We start from the raw sequence: 17,952 nt of genomic DNA, 5'->3' as shown, positions 1-17,952 counted from the left end.
ATATATTCTATCCATTTATATCTATAAATATATAGATAGACAACAGATCAAACATTGTGTGGGACATTGTTCTTAGGCTTATCATTGTCTCTTTCAACAACAAATGCAGTTCTCCGGATGGATTTATTTGTATTATGTTGAGGTATTTAACTCACTCCGCCCCACAAGCAATGATCTATTGTTTACAACCGACTGAGTTCAGTTTAACTGCTTAGTAACGTGGTTCCCTTATACCATTAGAAAGTGGGAGGATTTTGAGAGCTGATGAAAATTGCTTACTATTAAAGCAGTGGATCTTGACATGTGAGAGGATGAGGATAGGAAGAGGTGCTTACTTAGTGATTTATATTGCTGGCAAAAGTCCACTAAGGACACTTATGCACAAAGGGAAATGTCCTGAGATAAAAAAAAAACGTGAGGCCTCTGAACCTAGTGTGAATTGTAATGTCTGGTGGCATTGTTTCATGCATTCCCTCAGCAGCTAAAAACCCTGCCCTCCCTCCTCTCTCTTTTTCTCTCCTTCCTCCAGCTGCCCAGAGTCTACCAACTAGGGGACAGCTGAGTGGAGAGGGGTTATGGATAGAGAGAGAGGGACAGAGAAAGAGTCAGAGATCACAGCCCACCCTCTCCCTGTTCTTAGAAAACTGCATCTCTGTGTGGAATCACTGGAACCATGGGACCAAGCAGCATGGAGAACACTATTCTAGAATGTGATGCTCTGAGACTGCATGCCAGGCCAGGCAGGCAGGCCATCTCTTTGGATCTTCAGTTCTCCCTCTCTCTTAGTCTTGTATCACCTCGTTTGTGTTCTTGTCTAATTAGTTAGTGCCTTGTCCGTTACTGATCATCTTGGCTCCCGTGTTAACATCTTGTTCTCTGAGATCCATTCTTACCCCGGGCTATTTTGCTCCCATCTTTTCTCTGAGAGAATAAGGAATTCCAGTGGCAAGAGCAATCAGTGACAAACATCAAAAGGATCCTCAGCAGAGTTCTGCTGCCTGTCAGAGTAAAATCATTTGTTCCCCCTTTCTTTACACTTTCTCCACGCGTCATCCCTTTTACAGCCCCCTCTCTTTGGCTCTCCTTCAACACACACGCTTTCGCTCTCCCTCTTTTTCCTTCTCTCTTTATTTCTGTCTGTCTTTCTTTTTATCTTTCTCCACTGGTGCATTTTATGTGATTCCTGAAAAACCTTTCCTCAAAGCCTGCCTGCCACTGTCGATTTTGGACAACATGCCAGCTAACTTTAGAAACGGCTCTTTAAGCGTTTTGTGTTTTCGGAGGATCCTTTTTCATCTGGGTTTTCAGAGGTAGAATATTTGCCCTCGCCAACGTTGTAAAAAAAAAACTGTAAAAGCCTCATAAGATGCATATCTATGGAGCCTGTTTAAGTAAATATGTTTTGTGAATGTATGAACGAGAAGGGATCAAAGAGAAAAAGTTTGCCCTACATTATTTACTAGTAACTTATTATGTTCTTAGAGTTTTCTTTTTAACCACCACTCACCTTCATCTATGATAAAATTACCCTTCAAAACGTGAACTAAGTGAACAATAGGCATCGTTTACCGCTAAGCATCAAATGCTGTAGCTAGATGATATTTTTCCAACAGCAAATGCATATTTTTTTTTACATCAGCTAACACAAATATTAGCTATAAACAGTAAAAAGTTTGTGTGTATAAATGACCAGGGAAAAAATTATGTATGATATGAAACGTATGGGCAGTGTTAAGGGGGTAGAATCATAAAGATCCTATGCAATTATATGGGTAGGATCCCCTCAACTTCTTGAACAGGTGAACAGGTGCTCTCTTCACGGTGTAAACATGATGTAGAAAAAAAATATTAAAAATATAATCTCCGACACGTCCAGTGTATTTTTGATCAAGATGAATTCTTTGACATGAGGATGGTTTTCATGGTGTCTAGAATTCATTAGGGTGTGTGCTGAAGAGTTTGAATAACGATTCTTTGCTTTCATGTGTCCCAGAGGGACGAGACCATGTGATTTCAAAGGAGACACAACACAGCACTTTGGTTAAAACAGAAAAAACTGAGATACTGTATTTGAAATGTACAAAAGCTATATACAACACACACACACACACACACACACACACACACACACACACACACACACACACACACACACACACACACACACACACACACACACACACACACACACACACACACACACACACACACACACACACACACACACACACACACACACACACACACAATAGTAAAATGGATGGGCAGCATACCTGTACATACGGTAAGGCTACTTTAATTCCAGCAAGCAAACTAAAATAAAAACTGAGGAGGTTGCGGTGTATCATTGTTCTTGATATGATTTGTAATCAAAGTAATTCATCCCTTATTTGATTCTCCATATAGTCCATGTCTAGCCCAGGGAGTAGGGAGGGGTAATGAATCCACAAATTAGTGTGTAATCATGTCCACCGAGTACACATGGAGTACTAGCATATTCCTTCAGAGATCTGATACATCCTAGACAGGCACAGGGTCTGTGTGTACACCCTGGTCTAATAGACTAGACGTAACATAGTAAATGTAAATCAGGGATACTCAAATTAGGATGTGTTAAGTTTGGATTGGTTACATAAGAGAGAAGGTTACTTAAGGCAAAAATTAAAGTAGGGCGGTTGGTCAGGGTGGGTGGGCAGGCGTATAACACAAACGCTTAGAAACCCAAAGGTTGAGTGTTCGAATCTCACAACTTTAGCATTTTGGCAACTTTGCAACTACCTACTACTTTTAGCTACTTTGCAACTACTTAGCATGTTAGCTAACCCTTCCCCTAATCCTAATCCTTTAATCCAACTGCTAACTTGAATCCCTAGTCTAGCTAACATTGGCCACCCAGCTAACGTTAGCATTAGCCACCTTACCACCTAGCTAAGCACAACAAATTGGAATTCGTAACATATCATACGTTTTGCAAATTTGTAACATATTGAACGAATTGCAATTCTTTAAATATTGTAAGAATTGCAATTCATAACATATCATACGGATTGTAATTCATAACATACCATCCGAAATGGATGATGGGCATCCACAAATTAATACATATCCTACTAATAGGAGTGTCCCGTATTTAAATTTACTATGCTACGTCTACCCCTGAGTCCAGGTTAGCGTGTGTCTCCACAGACTGATTTACACTGAGGCAGATCTCTGTCCTTTTTTTATCATACAGTCAGTCTCACAAAGAGGAGGGTCCTTAGAAATTACTGTACAGCTTCTGGAGGGCACTTGGAAGATATTTTATACAGTATGACAAGTGGCCATCTCCTGCACACTAGGGGCTGGTTTCACATACACAGATTAAGCATAGTCCTGGACTAAAAATCACTTCAATTGAGAATCTCCACTCAGGATGGTTTTTAGTCCTTCATTAGGCTTAATCTGGCTCCACGAAAACCGGCTCTAGCTTTGCATGGGATCCTGTTCCTCTGCAAGCTCCTCTATACATGGATGGATGTTAACAATGTAGCATCACAATGTTCAATAGTTGCATCATATTGTACTTAGCTTGCAATAATCAAGTCTCTTTAACATAATTTAAAGCACGTACCATACAGTATATCTATAAACATGATCAAAGGTCGTAATGAGAAAATTATTCTAATATTTCCATATGCCTTTTTACCTGGCAACATCGTTACATGTATGTATGTTTCATGAATTCACATATTATTCAAACATGATCTATTTAGCAAGGCACTTCGTGAACTGCTATCAGTGCACTGCTTTTTAAAGAGTAACAAACATCAACAAATACGGAGCAATGGACACATATTTGCTGATGTATTTTTATACCCTGGTCTATTCTTATTCGTAGATACAAAGTATGGCTTCTCAAAACAGTGATAATGCTCCTTATGTCTTTAAAATGTTCCTTATGTCTTTACTATACTTACTTTCTCAACACAAACACTACTTAAAATGTACTTGAGCAAATATGACATATTACTGGATAAGCAAAGTCTCTATACAGGCCAGCGGAGATCGACATGCTCCTGAAGAGTAACTATTTCCATATTGTTACATATAATCAGTGCTTTTATAGTACATTTTTCCTTGAAATGGTCGTAATACACAATGGGGCATCCCAATAATCTTTCTTTCCTTCCGAAGTGTGCACTCTTTCCCTACTCCCCACAAAATTAAAAGCATTGGATTGGTGGGGCATGGGCTATGCTAGAGGGAGTTTCCATACATTTTCTTTCAAATCCAAGAAGGGAAGTGAACAAGTGCACAGTTCGGGAGAAAGGAGAGATTATTGTGATACAGCCAAGGCCTTAGCTCATCATGTTGAGGAACTTGCTCTCCTCAGCCAGGGTGGTCAACATGGAGCTCATGTCTCCGATGGCCATATTACCGATCCCTGCTGGCACAGAGGCCAGGGTCACAGAGTTACGGGGGGTGGTAAGCCTCGAGGAATTCTGGGACAGGCTGGTGAGGAGTCCGGGGCTTAGGGTCCCTGACATCAGGCTGGAGTGGTCTCCATCATCCAACATGGCGTCAAAGTCGATCTGGGTATGCTCCACCCCAGAGATCGATCCAGAGGAGCCGGATGAGTCAACGGTGCTGGTGACCTGGTTGACCCCTGGAGATGCCATGGTAACAGTGGTGCCTCCCGGAGTCTGGCCCATGAAGGGGGACATGGGGGAGTTGAAGCTCACATTGTGGTTGTTATTGGGTTCAAACATCTGGATCTGGCCAGCATAAAACATTGAAGCATTGGAGTTTGAGTCTCTGTTATGTCCGCCGGTATGTGCTGCGGTGCCACCCGGCCTCTTTGGACTGGCCTCAGAGGTGTTGTGATGTAAGTCAGACTGAGGGAAACGGTTCTGCTGCATCATACTTCTGGACCCTGAGTGTTGTCTACTGCTCATAGACTTGGGCTCCATGGGAGGCCTGGGCTGCATCCCAGCTCTGTTCCCAGTATTGACGTCTTGCTGCTGAGAAGAAATACTGTAGTTCTGCTGGTCAACCTGAATCATGTGGGGGGCAGAGCTTTCAACCTGAGTCCTTGACCTGTAGATCTGCGTATCAGGATTGTTGTGTGTAGCCATCACCCTGCCATTGGGCAGTGCCATGCCATTAAAGTTGGGTCGTAGGCTGCCATTCCCAGATCCAGAGTTAGGGACAGGGATGATCTCTTGGCCATATCCCTGCTGGGGACTCATCTGCTCAGGATAGTTCATGCTGCATGGCTGCCTTTGTTGCTGTTGGACAGAGTTGATCCACTGGGAGTTGCTTCTCTGGGTGTAGCCTTGTAGCACCATATTCTGGTTCATGGGCATCACCTGCTGGTTACTGTTACTACCCATTCTACCCTGGAAATGCCCAAAGTTTTGTCTCTGCTGGACCATGGCCAGGTTGTTGTTTCTGAGGAGGTTCTGCTTGGTGAGTCTGGAGGTGGCTGTAGCATCCACAGTCCCTGAGCTAACCTCGTTCCACTGGACTGGCATGTTGTTCTTGTTGTTCATACTATGAGAGGCTGGGTACTGCTGCTGTTGGGAGCCAGACCCAGGGCTCATCTGGTAGGGGGGTAGGGGAGCCTGGCCTGACCCAGACAGGGGCATGTTGGCATCCACCATGGCCATCCTCCTCTGCCCATAGAACTGCTGTTGGGAGGAGGTCATATTCCTCTGGACCTGGAAGCCGCCTTGTGATTGACTGTTGGCGTAGTCGGCGGGGCCTGCTGATTGGCCGGGGCCAGTGTTCTGAGACCTGAGGTACTGTACGACATCATCAGGTAGCACCATGTCCTCATCTCCTGCATGGTCCAGCCCGTCCACGGCCATGGTCTCCATCACCACGTTCTCTGAGATGCTGGGGGGCCGTGGGGCGAAGGGGTGGTGGTGCAGGCTTCCGTCAGATCGCGTGTAGCTCTGCATGGCCAGGCCCCGGCGGTCGGCAGAGGGAGGAGGCATCATACTGTTGGGGTTCATACTGTTCATGCTGTTGTAGCGTTGGACTCGTGGAAGGGACAGTGGGTCTAGGGTAGGTCTGCGGACGGGGTCGCTGGCTCGCCGGGGAAGGTTCCCAGGGACCTCGTGGGGCATCATGCTATGGCTACCGTAGCCGATGTCACTGCAGCGTCTGGGAACTGATGCGGTAGGTGGGTGGAACAGTTGAGAGTGGGATAAGCTCTCTCTTTCCTGGGCGTGGTCCCCATACAGGGCCATCCTGGTCCTGAGGCTCATACGCTCCATGTTGGGCAGAGGTGTAGGTGGAGCTCCCCCGATTGCAGCAGCGTACTTGGCCTTGAGATGGTAGTGCTGGGCAGGGGTGAGGCTGAGCAAACTAGAGAGGTTTCCACCTCCACACTGGCTGGCCTCGCTGGATCTACGGGACAGGTCTGTGGAGATGGGGTCATAGGAGTCGGCTGAGCTGATGTTGTTGTGGCGGTTGCTGAACTGCGAGGCTTCGGAGGAGCGGCGGCTGGAGTAGCAGGGGGATATGCCAGAGGAGCGCCGGCTGATGTAGGCTGAGCTGGCAGTGCTGGTGTTGCTGTCCCGGCGGCCCTGTTCGTTTAGCTGGTTCAGCATGGTCACCTCGCATGATGACAGGTCACCAAGACGCTGACCAGGGTAGGGCCCGGGTGGAGCGATCATATTAGAGTTTTCCAGAAGGGAACCTGAGGAACCAACAAAAGGAACCACATTATAACATATACAGTGCCTTGCAAAAGTATTCATCTTCCTTGGCATTTTTCCTATTTTGTTGCATTACAACCTGTAATTTAAATGGATTTTTATTTGGATTTCATGTAATGGACATACACAAAATAGTCCAAATTGGTTAAGTGAAATGAAAAAAGATTACTTGTTTCAAAAAATTATAAAAAAAAAAAGAAAACGGAAAAGTGGTGCGTGCATATGTATTCATCCTCTTTGCTGTGAAGCCCCACAATAAGAGCTGGTGCAACCAATTACCTTCATAAGTCACATAATTAGTTAAATAAAGTCCACCTGTGTTCAATCTAAGTGTCACATGATCTGTCACATGATCTCAGTATATATACACCTGTTCTGAAAGGCCCCAGAGTCTGCAACACCACTAAGCAAAGGGCACCACCAAGCAAGCGGCACCATGAATACCAAGGAGCTCTCCAAACAGGTCAGGAACAAAGTTGTGGAGAATTACATATCAGGGTTGGGTTATAAAAAAATATCCAAAACTTTGAACATCCCACGGAGCACCATTAAATACAATATTAAAAAAGGGAAAGAATATGGCACCACAACAAACCTGCCAAGATTGGGCCGCCCACCAAAACTCACAGACCAGGCAAGGAGGGCATTAATCAGAGAGGCAACAAAGAGACCAAAGATAACCCTGAAGGAGCTGCAAAGCTTCACAGCGGAGATTGGAGTATCTGTCCATAGGACCACTTTAAGCCATACACTCCACAGAGCTGGTCTTTACGGAAGAGTGGCCAGAAAAAAGCCATTGCTTAAAGAAAATAAATAAGCAATCACGTTTGGTGTTTGCCAAAAGGCATGTGGGAGACTCCCCAAACATATGGAAGAAGGTGCTCTGGTCAGATGAGACTAAAATGTAGCTTTTTGGCCATCAAGGAAAACGCTATGTCTGGCGCAAACCCAACACCTCTCATCACCCCGAGAACACCATCCCCACACCATCCCCACAGTGAAGCATGGTGGTGGCAGCATCATGCTGTGGGGATGTTTTTCATCGGCAGGGACTGGGAAACTGGTCAGAATTGAAGGAATGATGGACGGAGCTAAATACAGGGAATTTCTTGAGGGAAACCTGTTTCAGTCTTCAAGAGATTTGAGACTGGGACAGAGGTTCACCTTCCAGCAGGACAATGACCCCAAGCATACTGCTAAAGCAACACTTGAGTGGTTAAGGGGAAACATTTAAATGTCTTGGAATGGCCTAGTCAAAGCCCAGACCTCAATCCAATTGAGAATCTGTTGTATGACTTAAAGATTGCTGTAAACCAGCGGCACGTATCCAACTTGAAGGAGCTGGAGCAGTTTTGCCTTGAAGAATGAGCAAAAATCCCAGTGGCTAGATGTGCCAAGCTTATAGAGACATACCCCAAGAGACTTGCAGCTGTAATTGCTGCAAAAGGTAGCTTTACAAAGTATTGACTTTGGGGGGGTGAATAGTTATGCACGGTCAAGTTTTCAGTTTTTTTTGTCTTATTTCTCGTTTGTTTCACAATAAAAAATATTTTGCATCTTCAAAGACATCTTTACATGTTGTGTAAATCAAATGATACAAACCCTCCAAAAATGTTAATTCCAGGTTGTAAGGCAACAAAATAGGAAAAATTCCAAGGGGGGTGAATACTTTCGCAAGCCACTGTAGGGCAAAACCCCTTTCTAGGTTTCTAAGGCTTCTTCACATATTCCTCTCAACTCAATCTCTCCTATAATGGATGTGCAATATTTTTTCCACAATATTTTTTTTCTTCCTTATTATCGTTTACTAATCCTTCAGCATTATTGTAGGTTCTTAAAAACAGTTGTTATCAAAAACTATATTGTTCCAGTATAGAACTTCACACTTACCAACAGCAGGAATGGGAGGCAGTTTGGTGTTTCGGACCTGAGGTGCCTGAGGACCAGAGTTGGCCCAGGGACAAGAGTCCCTCACATTCTTCAGCCTCTCCTTCTTGATGTTCTCCAGCTTGATGGTGACTCCTCCCCCTTTATGAAGCCCAAGACCCACCCCCACCGAGTTGCGGGGGGAGAGGGTGGAGGAGTCCACCATGGGAGGGTCGTCCAGTGCACTCAGGTCCCCAAAGCTGCCCCCACTGTGCAGGGCCATCTCTACTCCACTGTCATTGTTGTGGGCACTGCCAAGTGGCGACGGCTCACTGCTACATGACGAGTGACCGCCCGGGCTGGATTGATACGTCTGGAGAGGGGGACAGGATAGGTGGTTCAGGTTAGACACCGAATCAAGCCTATTAAGGGCTTTTCACATTACTCTAGTCGATTTGGTTCGGATTGGCATGGTAGTGTGAAACGGTTATCACTGTCAGACAGGGCATTGTTATTATAAAAAAGATGCTTAAAGATTAAATACTGGAATACAGTTGCAAAATTCTGATTAATAAATTAGGTAAACTTTGCAAAACCACAAATTAAATGAATTATGTAGCCTAGCTAAAGTTTCATAATCTTATTTATCATTGATTTGTTAGATTTTTTCTAAAGGAAACATGTCTAGTGGAGGGACGGGGGATACTGTGATTCTCATCACAGTCAAGTGTTGACAGTGGTTATTTCTGACATAGACTGAACTAGAAAGAGTCTTGATCACAGCTTGATTGCTGGAACTATTTGTTCGGCGCACATGCTGAACAGTCCCGTTGTTTGAATATTAATTTGATAATTACTTTTATCATGGCCTGACAGACATTACTGTCAGATCTCTAGGCCACAGAAGAATAGAACTGAAGTGTGTGTGTGTGTGTGTGTGTGTGTGTGTGTGTGTGTGTGTGTGTGTGTGTGTGTGTGTGTGTGTGTGTGTGTGTGTGTGTGTGTGTGTGTGTGTGTGTGTGTGTGTGTGTGTGTGTGTGTGTGTGTGTGTGTGTGTGTGTGTGTGTGTGTGTGTGTGTGTACAAAGGGGTCCTTATAGTATACAAACCCTGGATTGCTGATGCTATGTATTGGCCAATGAGAGGGTTTGAAGCCACCTGTTGGCCATATTGGCACTCCCCAGGAGAGCAGTCCTACATAGGAATGAATGGAATTCCACAGTATTTCACTTAAATGTTTTAAGGACAAAATGACATGTATTTAAGTATTGTTCTGTTGTAGTGGGGGCAGTAACTTTAGTACTTTGAAAAAAATTATATTCAAATTATATTATATTTAATTAAGGAAATTGTTAAATATATTTTTAAATGTTTTATTTGTATGTTTAGCTCACATAACATAATTTAAAAGTAAGCATTAAGGTGTGTGCAATAGAATAAACGTGGATTTTTTATTGTTGACATTAATAAACGCCATTCTATAGCTTCTAAAATATTTCTTACAACGTTGAGGGAGTGCCAAGATGGAGGCACGGTGGCTTCAAAACTATTTGGACCCCTTGACATTTTCCACATTTTGTTACGTTACAGCCTTATTCTAAAATGTATTAAATTGTTTTTTCCCCTCAACAATCTAAACACAATACCCATAATGACAAAGCAAAAAACCATTTTTTGGAAATATTTGCTAATTTATAATTGAAAAAAAAGAAGAAATATCACATTTATATACTGTAAGTATTCAGACCCTTTACTCAATACTTTGTTGAAGCACCTTTGGCAGAGATTACAGCCTCGAGTCTTCTTGGGTATGATGCTACAAGCTTGGCAAACCTGTATTTGTGGAGTTTCTCCCATTGTCCACTGCAGATACTCTCAAGCTGTGTCAGGTTGGGATGCGGAGCATTGCTGCACAGCTATTTTCAGGTATCGCCAGAGATTTTCAATAGGGTTCAAGTCTGGGCTCTGGCTGGGCCACCCAAGGACATTCAGAGACTTGTCCCGAAGCCACTCTTGCGTTGTCTTGGCTGTGTGCTTAGGGTTGTTGTCCTGTTGGAAGGTGAACCTTCGCCCCAGTCTGAGGTCCTGAGCGCTCTGGAGCAGATTTTCATCAAGGATCTTTCAGTACTTTTCTCCGTTCATCTTTGCCTCAATTCTGACTAGTCTCCCAGTTACTGCCGCTGAAAAACATCCCCACAGCATGATACTGCCACCACCATGCTTCACTGTAGGGATGGTGCCAGGTTTCTTCCAGACATGACACTTTGCATTCAGGACAAAGAGTTCAATCTTGGTTTCATCCAACCAGATAATCTTGTTTCTCATGGTCTGAGAGTCTTTAGGTGTCTTTTGGAAAACTCCAAGTGGGCTGTCGTGTGCCTTTTACTGAGGAGTGTCTTCCATCTGACCACTCTACCATAAAGCCCTGACTGGTGGTGTGCTGCACAGATGGTTGTCCTTCTGGAAGGTACTCCCATCTCCACAGAGGAACTCTAGAGCTCTGTCAGAGTGACCATCAGGTTCTTGGTCACCTCCTTGACCAAAGCCCTTGTCCCCCAATTGCTCAGTTTGCCAGGCGGCCAGCTCTAGGAAGAGTCTTGGTGGTTCCAAACTTCTTCCATTTAAGAATTATGGAGGCCACTGTGTTCTGCGGGACCTTCAATGCTGCAGACATTTTTTGGTACCCTTCCCCAGATCTGTGCCTTGACACAATCCTGTCTTGGAGCTCTACGGACAATTCCCTCGGCTTGGTTTTCGCTCTGACAAGAAGACAGCAGCGATTACTGCCTCGAGTCTTCTTGGGTATGAGGCAAACCTGTATTTGTGGAGTTTCTCCCATTGTTCTCTGCAGATTCACTCAAGCTGTCATGTTGCTCTGACATGCACTGTCCACTGTGGGAACTTATATAGACAGGTGTGGGCCTTTTAGATTGCTGAGGATTTTTTAAATGATATTTTTACCCATTTTAGAATAAGGCTATAATGTAACAAATTGTGGAAAAAGTCTGGGGGTCTGAATACTTTCCAAAGGCACTGTATAACTCATTGGGTAGATTTCACAGTACATCACAACATCTAACTGTAGCTAGTACACACTTTAAAACAAGAAGCTCTTGGAAAGTCCTCTGTTTTTAATACATGGAGGAACAGAGTAGTACATTTCAAATATATTGACTGTTGACTCAGGATTGACATGCAGTGTTAAAAAGCATTGAAAGGAATAGAAACAGTGGTGGTGCTCACCTCTGGGAAGCCTGTCCAATAGGGAAAGTGTTAAGGAAAGAGAAGCACATTCAAGCAGTGACCAGAGAGGTGAGTTAGGTTAAGAAGAGGATAGACCATCAGCAGTTGTATCACAGATCAGTTCATGTGAAAGGTGATGTGATAAATGGTGAAAGGCTTGCATTTGCGTCACAAGACTCAAATAACATAGAACATGTATGAATGATAATGTTAAGATTAGCATTTATAGTATTAAGTCGTTAGTAGTAGATGATAGGATTTTGACAATAGTCAAAGTCAATGCTTTGTTAAAAGCAGCTGTTATGACACAATAAAATGTCACATCCAGTCTTACTATTGAGTTCTCAGTCTTGATTGACTTGACCTGCAGGCAGTCCTCTGCTCCTCTAATGGTGCTGTTGGCCTCCATTTTTCCATCCATCCCTCTACCACTCTGTTTGGCGTTTGCCTCGTTCTCTCCATTCCCCTTAGGAGGACCCCTGGGGGGCACATCGCCACGTTGTTTCTTGGTGACGTGGGCCTCAGGTCCGTGAACCGTCTTCACATGCTTCCTGAGAGAGCTGGGGTCTGTGTAGCGCTTAGTGCACCCAGGGATCTTACAGATGTAGGGTTTCTGGAAAGAATCATTTTACATAATATCTTATTATCTGATGTTAAAGTTGATTATTGTTTTCATCCATTGTCTTCTGAAAATACATTATGTAAAACATAAATAAAACAGAGAATGTTGACTGCATATTGGACATAAAAATCCTTAAAAGTGTAAACACAATGAACTTAAATGTGCATTAGTTGATTTAAATAATGGCAGTGGGTAAATACATAGATGTAGCTCACAGTATGTCTCTCATTTGATTGTCTATGGTTGGGTGTCTATAGAAGCCTTACCTCATTGGAGTGAGTTCTGTTCTGGTGCTTGGCTCTGTCTGAGGCGTTGGAGAAGGCTTTGTTGCAGCCCTCGTGTTCACAGACGTAAGGCTTCTCCCCTGTGTGAGACCTCAGATGGGTCTTCAGGTTCTCCAGGCGAGAGTAGGCCTTACAGCATCCTTCAAACTAGAGAGAGAGAGGAGGGATGGATGGAAAAATTGATTGATGGAAAGGGGGAGGGAGAGAGAAGAGAGACAGACAGACAAAGGTCAGCATTAGCAATAGCCTCAGAGACTCTGACATGCATCATGCAAAATTATTTGCTCTTTGAGAAAATGACTATTAAAAGAGACTGACATATACCACAAAAATGATTTGCTCTTTGAGAAAAATGACTATTAGAACTATTTAAGCAAAGCGCCAGACATCATGGAACACTTTGTTGAAACAAAGCAGCTGAGTAGTTCTGTGTTTAGTTTGGTATGCTATGCATTGTTATGTGGTAGGATTTGGTATTCCTTCAGAGTGCGCTATGCTGTGCACTGTGGGTAATTGACAGAGAGTGTGAGATGGGATCAAACTAGATTAGCTCAAATGTGGACATAAAAGACCTGAGATCCTCCCTTTCAAAAACACAAGACTTGGTAGAGAGGGAGATAGCTAGGGTGAATGAGATGCATGTGGGATTTAGCAACTAAACTATACAGTAGAGTAGATCTTAATAAGGACCCATGGACCCCTAGTCCTCTTTACACTTGAATGACTAACATCCTCCTCTCATGTCAATCAGCCTTGTGAAGTCTTCTCTTCTCAGAAGTTCTCTTTTAATGGACTCACAAGCCCTCATTATTGAGCTTTGAAGCTGAGGATACTACACACAAAAATGTTATCATGAGTGAATCAGTGCAACAGATGAATCCCACTATGTGGAGTGGATGGATTTCTACTGGTGAGAAGCTAAAGTACCATTTTAAGGCTATGGTCTATAGTTATTATAGTGCACAAAGCAGAATCATAACCAGAGGTAGGACTTATAAATGTGTGTGATACAAGCAGAGATACTTAAGTGAGTGGCTTATCCGTGATCTATTACAGAAGGCTCTGGGCTTATTGGGAGAATGTGTACATTCCCAGGTGCATGTTGGGAATTAGAGTTCTTACTGTGCATTTGTGTGGCTTCTCTCCAGTGTGTCGCCTCATATGGACCACCAGCATGTACTGAGCCTTGAAGGGCTTCTGTTCCCGCGAGCACTCATCCCAGCGACACACAAATTCCTTCTTCTCCCCATGGATGTGGTCATTGTTGATATGCTGCAGAGAGAACAGGGGAACATGGGGTTACATGGGAATAAAACACATGGAAGTAAAACAGAGCAGGCATATCCATGTATCTCAACCTGTCTGGGAGATAGACATGAACCTCATCTGTTTCAGGATCTGATATTCTCAATCAACAAGTTGTCAGATTTGTTTATGTCTTTAAAAATGTCCCCTTCCTGCTCATTTGAGGTGGGATGGTGTGTGTGTTGTTGTTGTGTGTGTGTGTGTGTGTGGAGGAGAAGTTGAGTCAGCAAAAAGCTTGTGAGAGCAGACCTCCCAACCATCCCTCTCTGAGTTCCCACCAGAGTGGAACAACCTTCTTCCCTTCCCCACGCCAGACCACGAGTGACAACGCCATCCATCAAGGCTGACAGTAAGTTTCCATTCGTCACGTTGTAGACAAAGGGTTGTGATGTGTTATTGGTGGGACTGTTTTGTCAGGCCCTGCGTCTCACACACACACACACACACACACACACACACACACACACACACACACACACACACACACACACACACACACACATTCAAAATCCTATTTTATCTAACCCCTAACCCTGAACCTAACCCGTACTCTTACCCTAACCCAAAAACCTAACCTTAACCCTAAAACTAACCCTAGCTCCTAACCCTAACTCTAACGTAATTCTAACCGTAACACTAATTCTAACCTTAACCCTAAACCCCCTAGAAATAGCATTTGACCTTGTGGGGACTAACAAAATGTCCCCAGTTGGTCAAATTTTTGTTTGTTTACTATTCAAGAATAGTTAAACACACACGCACACAATCCTGACTTGTCTTCCTGACACCTGAGATTTACACACATCTCCTTCTCTCTCTCGCTTTGATCAGGAAACCAATGGTGTGTAACATACCGTGTGTACACTACTCTGAGATGTCCATGCTTGAATGGTTGATTTTATTTTCTACCTGGAGATAAATTGTCTGTCTGTCTGTCTGTCTGTCTGTCTGTCTGTCTGTCTGTCTGTCTGTCTGTCTGTCTGTCTGTCTGTCTGTCTGTCTGTCTGTCTGTCTGTCTGTCTGTCTGTCTGTCTGTCTGTCTGTCTGTCTGTCTGTCTGTCTGTCTGTCTGTCTGTCTGTCTGTCTGTACTGTACTGTACTGTACTGTACTGTACGATACAAACTGAACTAGAGTTGGTATTTTAAAATGTTAGCCGTCACAGACATGGTTGAAAGATCGTCAAAGGACCTTGGAGACATGCATCCATTTTTGCGTGAGCGTTTCAAAAACATGACAGTGATTGGACATAAATGTCTAGAGTTACATTCCATTAAATTACAGAAAACAAACTGAGAATCAAACACAGAGTTTTTGTTTCAGAGGAACTGCCTGTCTTTCATTTAAGTGTGTGTGGTCAGGAGGGCAGGAAGACTCATTCTGCTGTATTGTCTAGGCATGCAAGGCCACTTGGTAAGATTACCCTGCTTAGTGCCTATCCCTCTATTTCTACTGAGCCACACGCACACACACACAAACAACCACATGGAAAATATTCACACAGCCAGACAAACCACTTTGTCTCCTTGGGACCTTTACCCTCACTATATCCTACTAATGTGGCCACTTTGTCACAAGCCGGGGCCCTGGTCAAAAATAGTGCACTATATAGGGAATAGGGTGCCATTTGGGATGTAGCCATCCACCCACTGACTGGGTTAGTGGTTGACAGTCCTGATCCTGCCCAGTTCTTATTCAGAGGAAAAGTGGATGAACAAGTGAAGTGTGTGGCCTGCAACAGGCTTCCATTTTCAGCCATGTACTCTTCATACCATACTGAAACCATAATTTGGGGCTATTGGGGAAGGATTACTTTGGGTAAATAGAACTTAGAAGTTCTACGCCATAATTTAGTGTATTTTTTGTCAAGGTGAGTGATTTCACTTGTATGACTGGTGAGAACATTGTGTGAAACCTTGGAACTACAGTATAGGGGGTGTGTACTGTAGATGGAGGGATAAAGTCCTATCAAATACTTGGCAGCAGACTCTCAGTTATTACATCTACAGATGTCTACATCTACGTTGGTATGTAATTAGAAGTTACTGTAACAAGAGACTCATTCACACATGGACATTTACTGTTAATTTTTCTATTTTCCTTCCTTGCTGCCTTTCCCTTATTCCAGTGAGTTGTGGTATGTGATCTGCTTCACCATGTCCATCCACACCACCAGGCCCTAGCTTTGTTCCCTAATCCCCTCAATCCCTGACAGAGATGCAGTGTAGGGGGAATGGATCCTGGAACTTACTGGGGCTGGTCTGGACATGCCCTCTGTCAGGACGACTGGGGCCAGGGGGCTGGGTGGCAGGACGAGGGGGGAGAAGTGATAGGGTGGGGGAGGAGAGGGGAGCAAAGGGGGGAAAGAGGGGGTAAATGGGGTTCTAAGGTGGCTCTACTCCTGGACTTTCTTTGTCAAGACAGACTGGAGGGTGGAAAGGGGTCGAGAAAGGGGCTAAGGTGAATCCATTCCTGACCCGTAACACTGGGAGTTAGAGACTTCAGAACATTCCAGACTCAGCTCAGAGACTCCCAGTCTGGGTACTGGACTGACAATCCCAGTTAATCATAGCCTATTGGAGTATAGTACATAGGGCTGCATCAGGGGTTCCTTAGAGAGGAAAGGAATAAAACAGAGTTCCAGAGCTCTGAGTATGACGATGGATTTACTGCCATGCCTCTAGGGTTCAGAGGTCAGAGGTGGCTGAGAGCCAAGGATTGGGGTCACATCTGCAGGGGCGTTAGAGTACCTCCATCTCCTCAGTCAGAATCAACAGGCCTCATTAACCCTGCGCGTGTCCGCCACAGGAAAGGATCAGTTACTACTGCCTTGACTGGTTAAATCTTAAACCTGACTGGACTGATGCTTTAATGAGGAGCATAGGAGGCCTTTTTGAACATTAAAAAAAGGTGGGAAATGGGAGGGTGTCTTTCAGACTTCTTCCTGTATCTGTGTGCCTCTCTCTTGCCTTAAGTTTTTGTCCACTGAAAGTCACAAGCATATCCCCTGACTGTAGAGGCACCAGCAGGCCCCTACTCACAGATGTCCTAACTCTATGTGGTTACTAAAGATCACTTAATAATTACTCACATGAACGAGCTGGTCCTGGGTGTCGTACTCCTTGCTGCAGCCGACCCAGTGACAGTTGGTCTCGTAGACAGCCTCTGGCTCCTGCTTACACTCATCTTTGTCCAGCTCCTCACTCAGGTCCAGGACATGCTCCTGTGGACGAGAGGACTCAGTCAAAAGGGGTTCATGACTGTCTTATGTGCATGCAAGCACACAGTTTGTGTGTGTGTTGACAATAGCTTGTACTGTATATAACCAAGTATACTGTACTATTCTGCATTTGCTAATCTGCAGCTTAACGATCTAAGATTGCTTTTGCACAACTCACTGTAAAGATAAGGGAAGCAAAAAATAGGTTGTGGGATCCCATACCTGAAAGCATGGTGATATGGGCCGGGGTCCTTCTGCTTCTGTCTTGACCTTGTGCCTCTTGGTGATCATGGGGTTGACTGTGCTGCTCACCGCCGGGTCACCACCAGCATTCTGCAGGAGAGAGAAGGAGGTAGACGTTAGAGACACAGACTATACCAGCCTTCTGAAGGACATACTGTAGAGAGAGAAGTAGAGGTTAGATAGAGTGGTCCTTAATGGCTCAGTTGGTAAAAATGTCAAGTTCAATTCACACAGGGATTATACACTAAATGTATGCACTCACTGGATAAAAGTGTCTGCTAAGTGGCTAAACAGAAGAAGGAGTCAGAGATGCAGTGCTCTGGAGTGTGTAGAGACAGAGGCAGAGTTAAGATAACTCAGAGCAAAGTCAGAGCGACATCACAGTATTGTTCTTGGCGCTGGCTGACTGGCTCTGTTCTATGGTAACGTGATGATGTGAGGTTTGGTTGGTTTCAGAGTCAACCAGAG

At 44.2% G+C, this 17,952-nt stretch overlaps 1 protein-coding gene across 1 annotated transcript in view; it reads right to left on the bottom strand.

The window, feature by feature from the left end:
* Positions 1 to 2,280: 2,280 nt before the first annotated feature.
* gli2a (GLI family zinc finger 2a) overlaps positions 2,281 to 17,952 on the bottom strand; it is a 113,846-nt gene continuing 98,174 nt past the window's right edge. The window contains exons 8-14 of the mRNA XM_071355278.1: positions 17,464 to 17,574; positions 17,113 to 17,244; positions 13,841 to 13,990; positions 12,701 to 12,865; positions 12,147 to 12,425; positions 8,595 to 8,943; positions 2,281 to 6,685 (exon numbers count right to left, since the gene is read on the bottom strand). Of these exons, the coding sequence (XP_071211379.1) occupies positions 4,338 to 6,685; positions 8,595 to 8,943; positions 12,147 to 12,425; positions 12,701 to 12,865; positions 13,841 to 13,990; positions 17,113 to 17,244; positions 17,464 to 17,574 (3,534 nt within the window). The 3' untranslated portion in view covers positions 2,281 to 4,337. The remainder of the gene's footprint in view (positions 6,686 to 8,594; positions 8,944 to 12,146; positions 12,426 to 12,700; positions 12,866 to 13,840; positions 13,991 to 17,112; positions 17,245 to 17,463; positions 17,575 to 17,952) is intronic.

Source organism: Salvelinus alpinus, chromosome 20 (assembly GCF_045679555.1).
Source record: "Salvelinus alpinus chromosome 20, SLU_Salpinus.1, whole genome shotgun sequence".
Lineage (NCBI taxonomy): Eukaryota > Metazoa > Chordata > Actinopteri > Salmoniformes > Salmonidae > Salvelinus > Salvelinus alpinus.
Note: the sequence above shows the minus strand (reverse complement) of the source record. Positions and strands in the feature narration are given on the sequence as shown.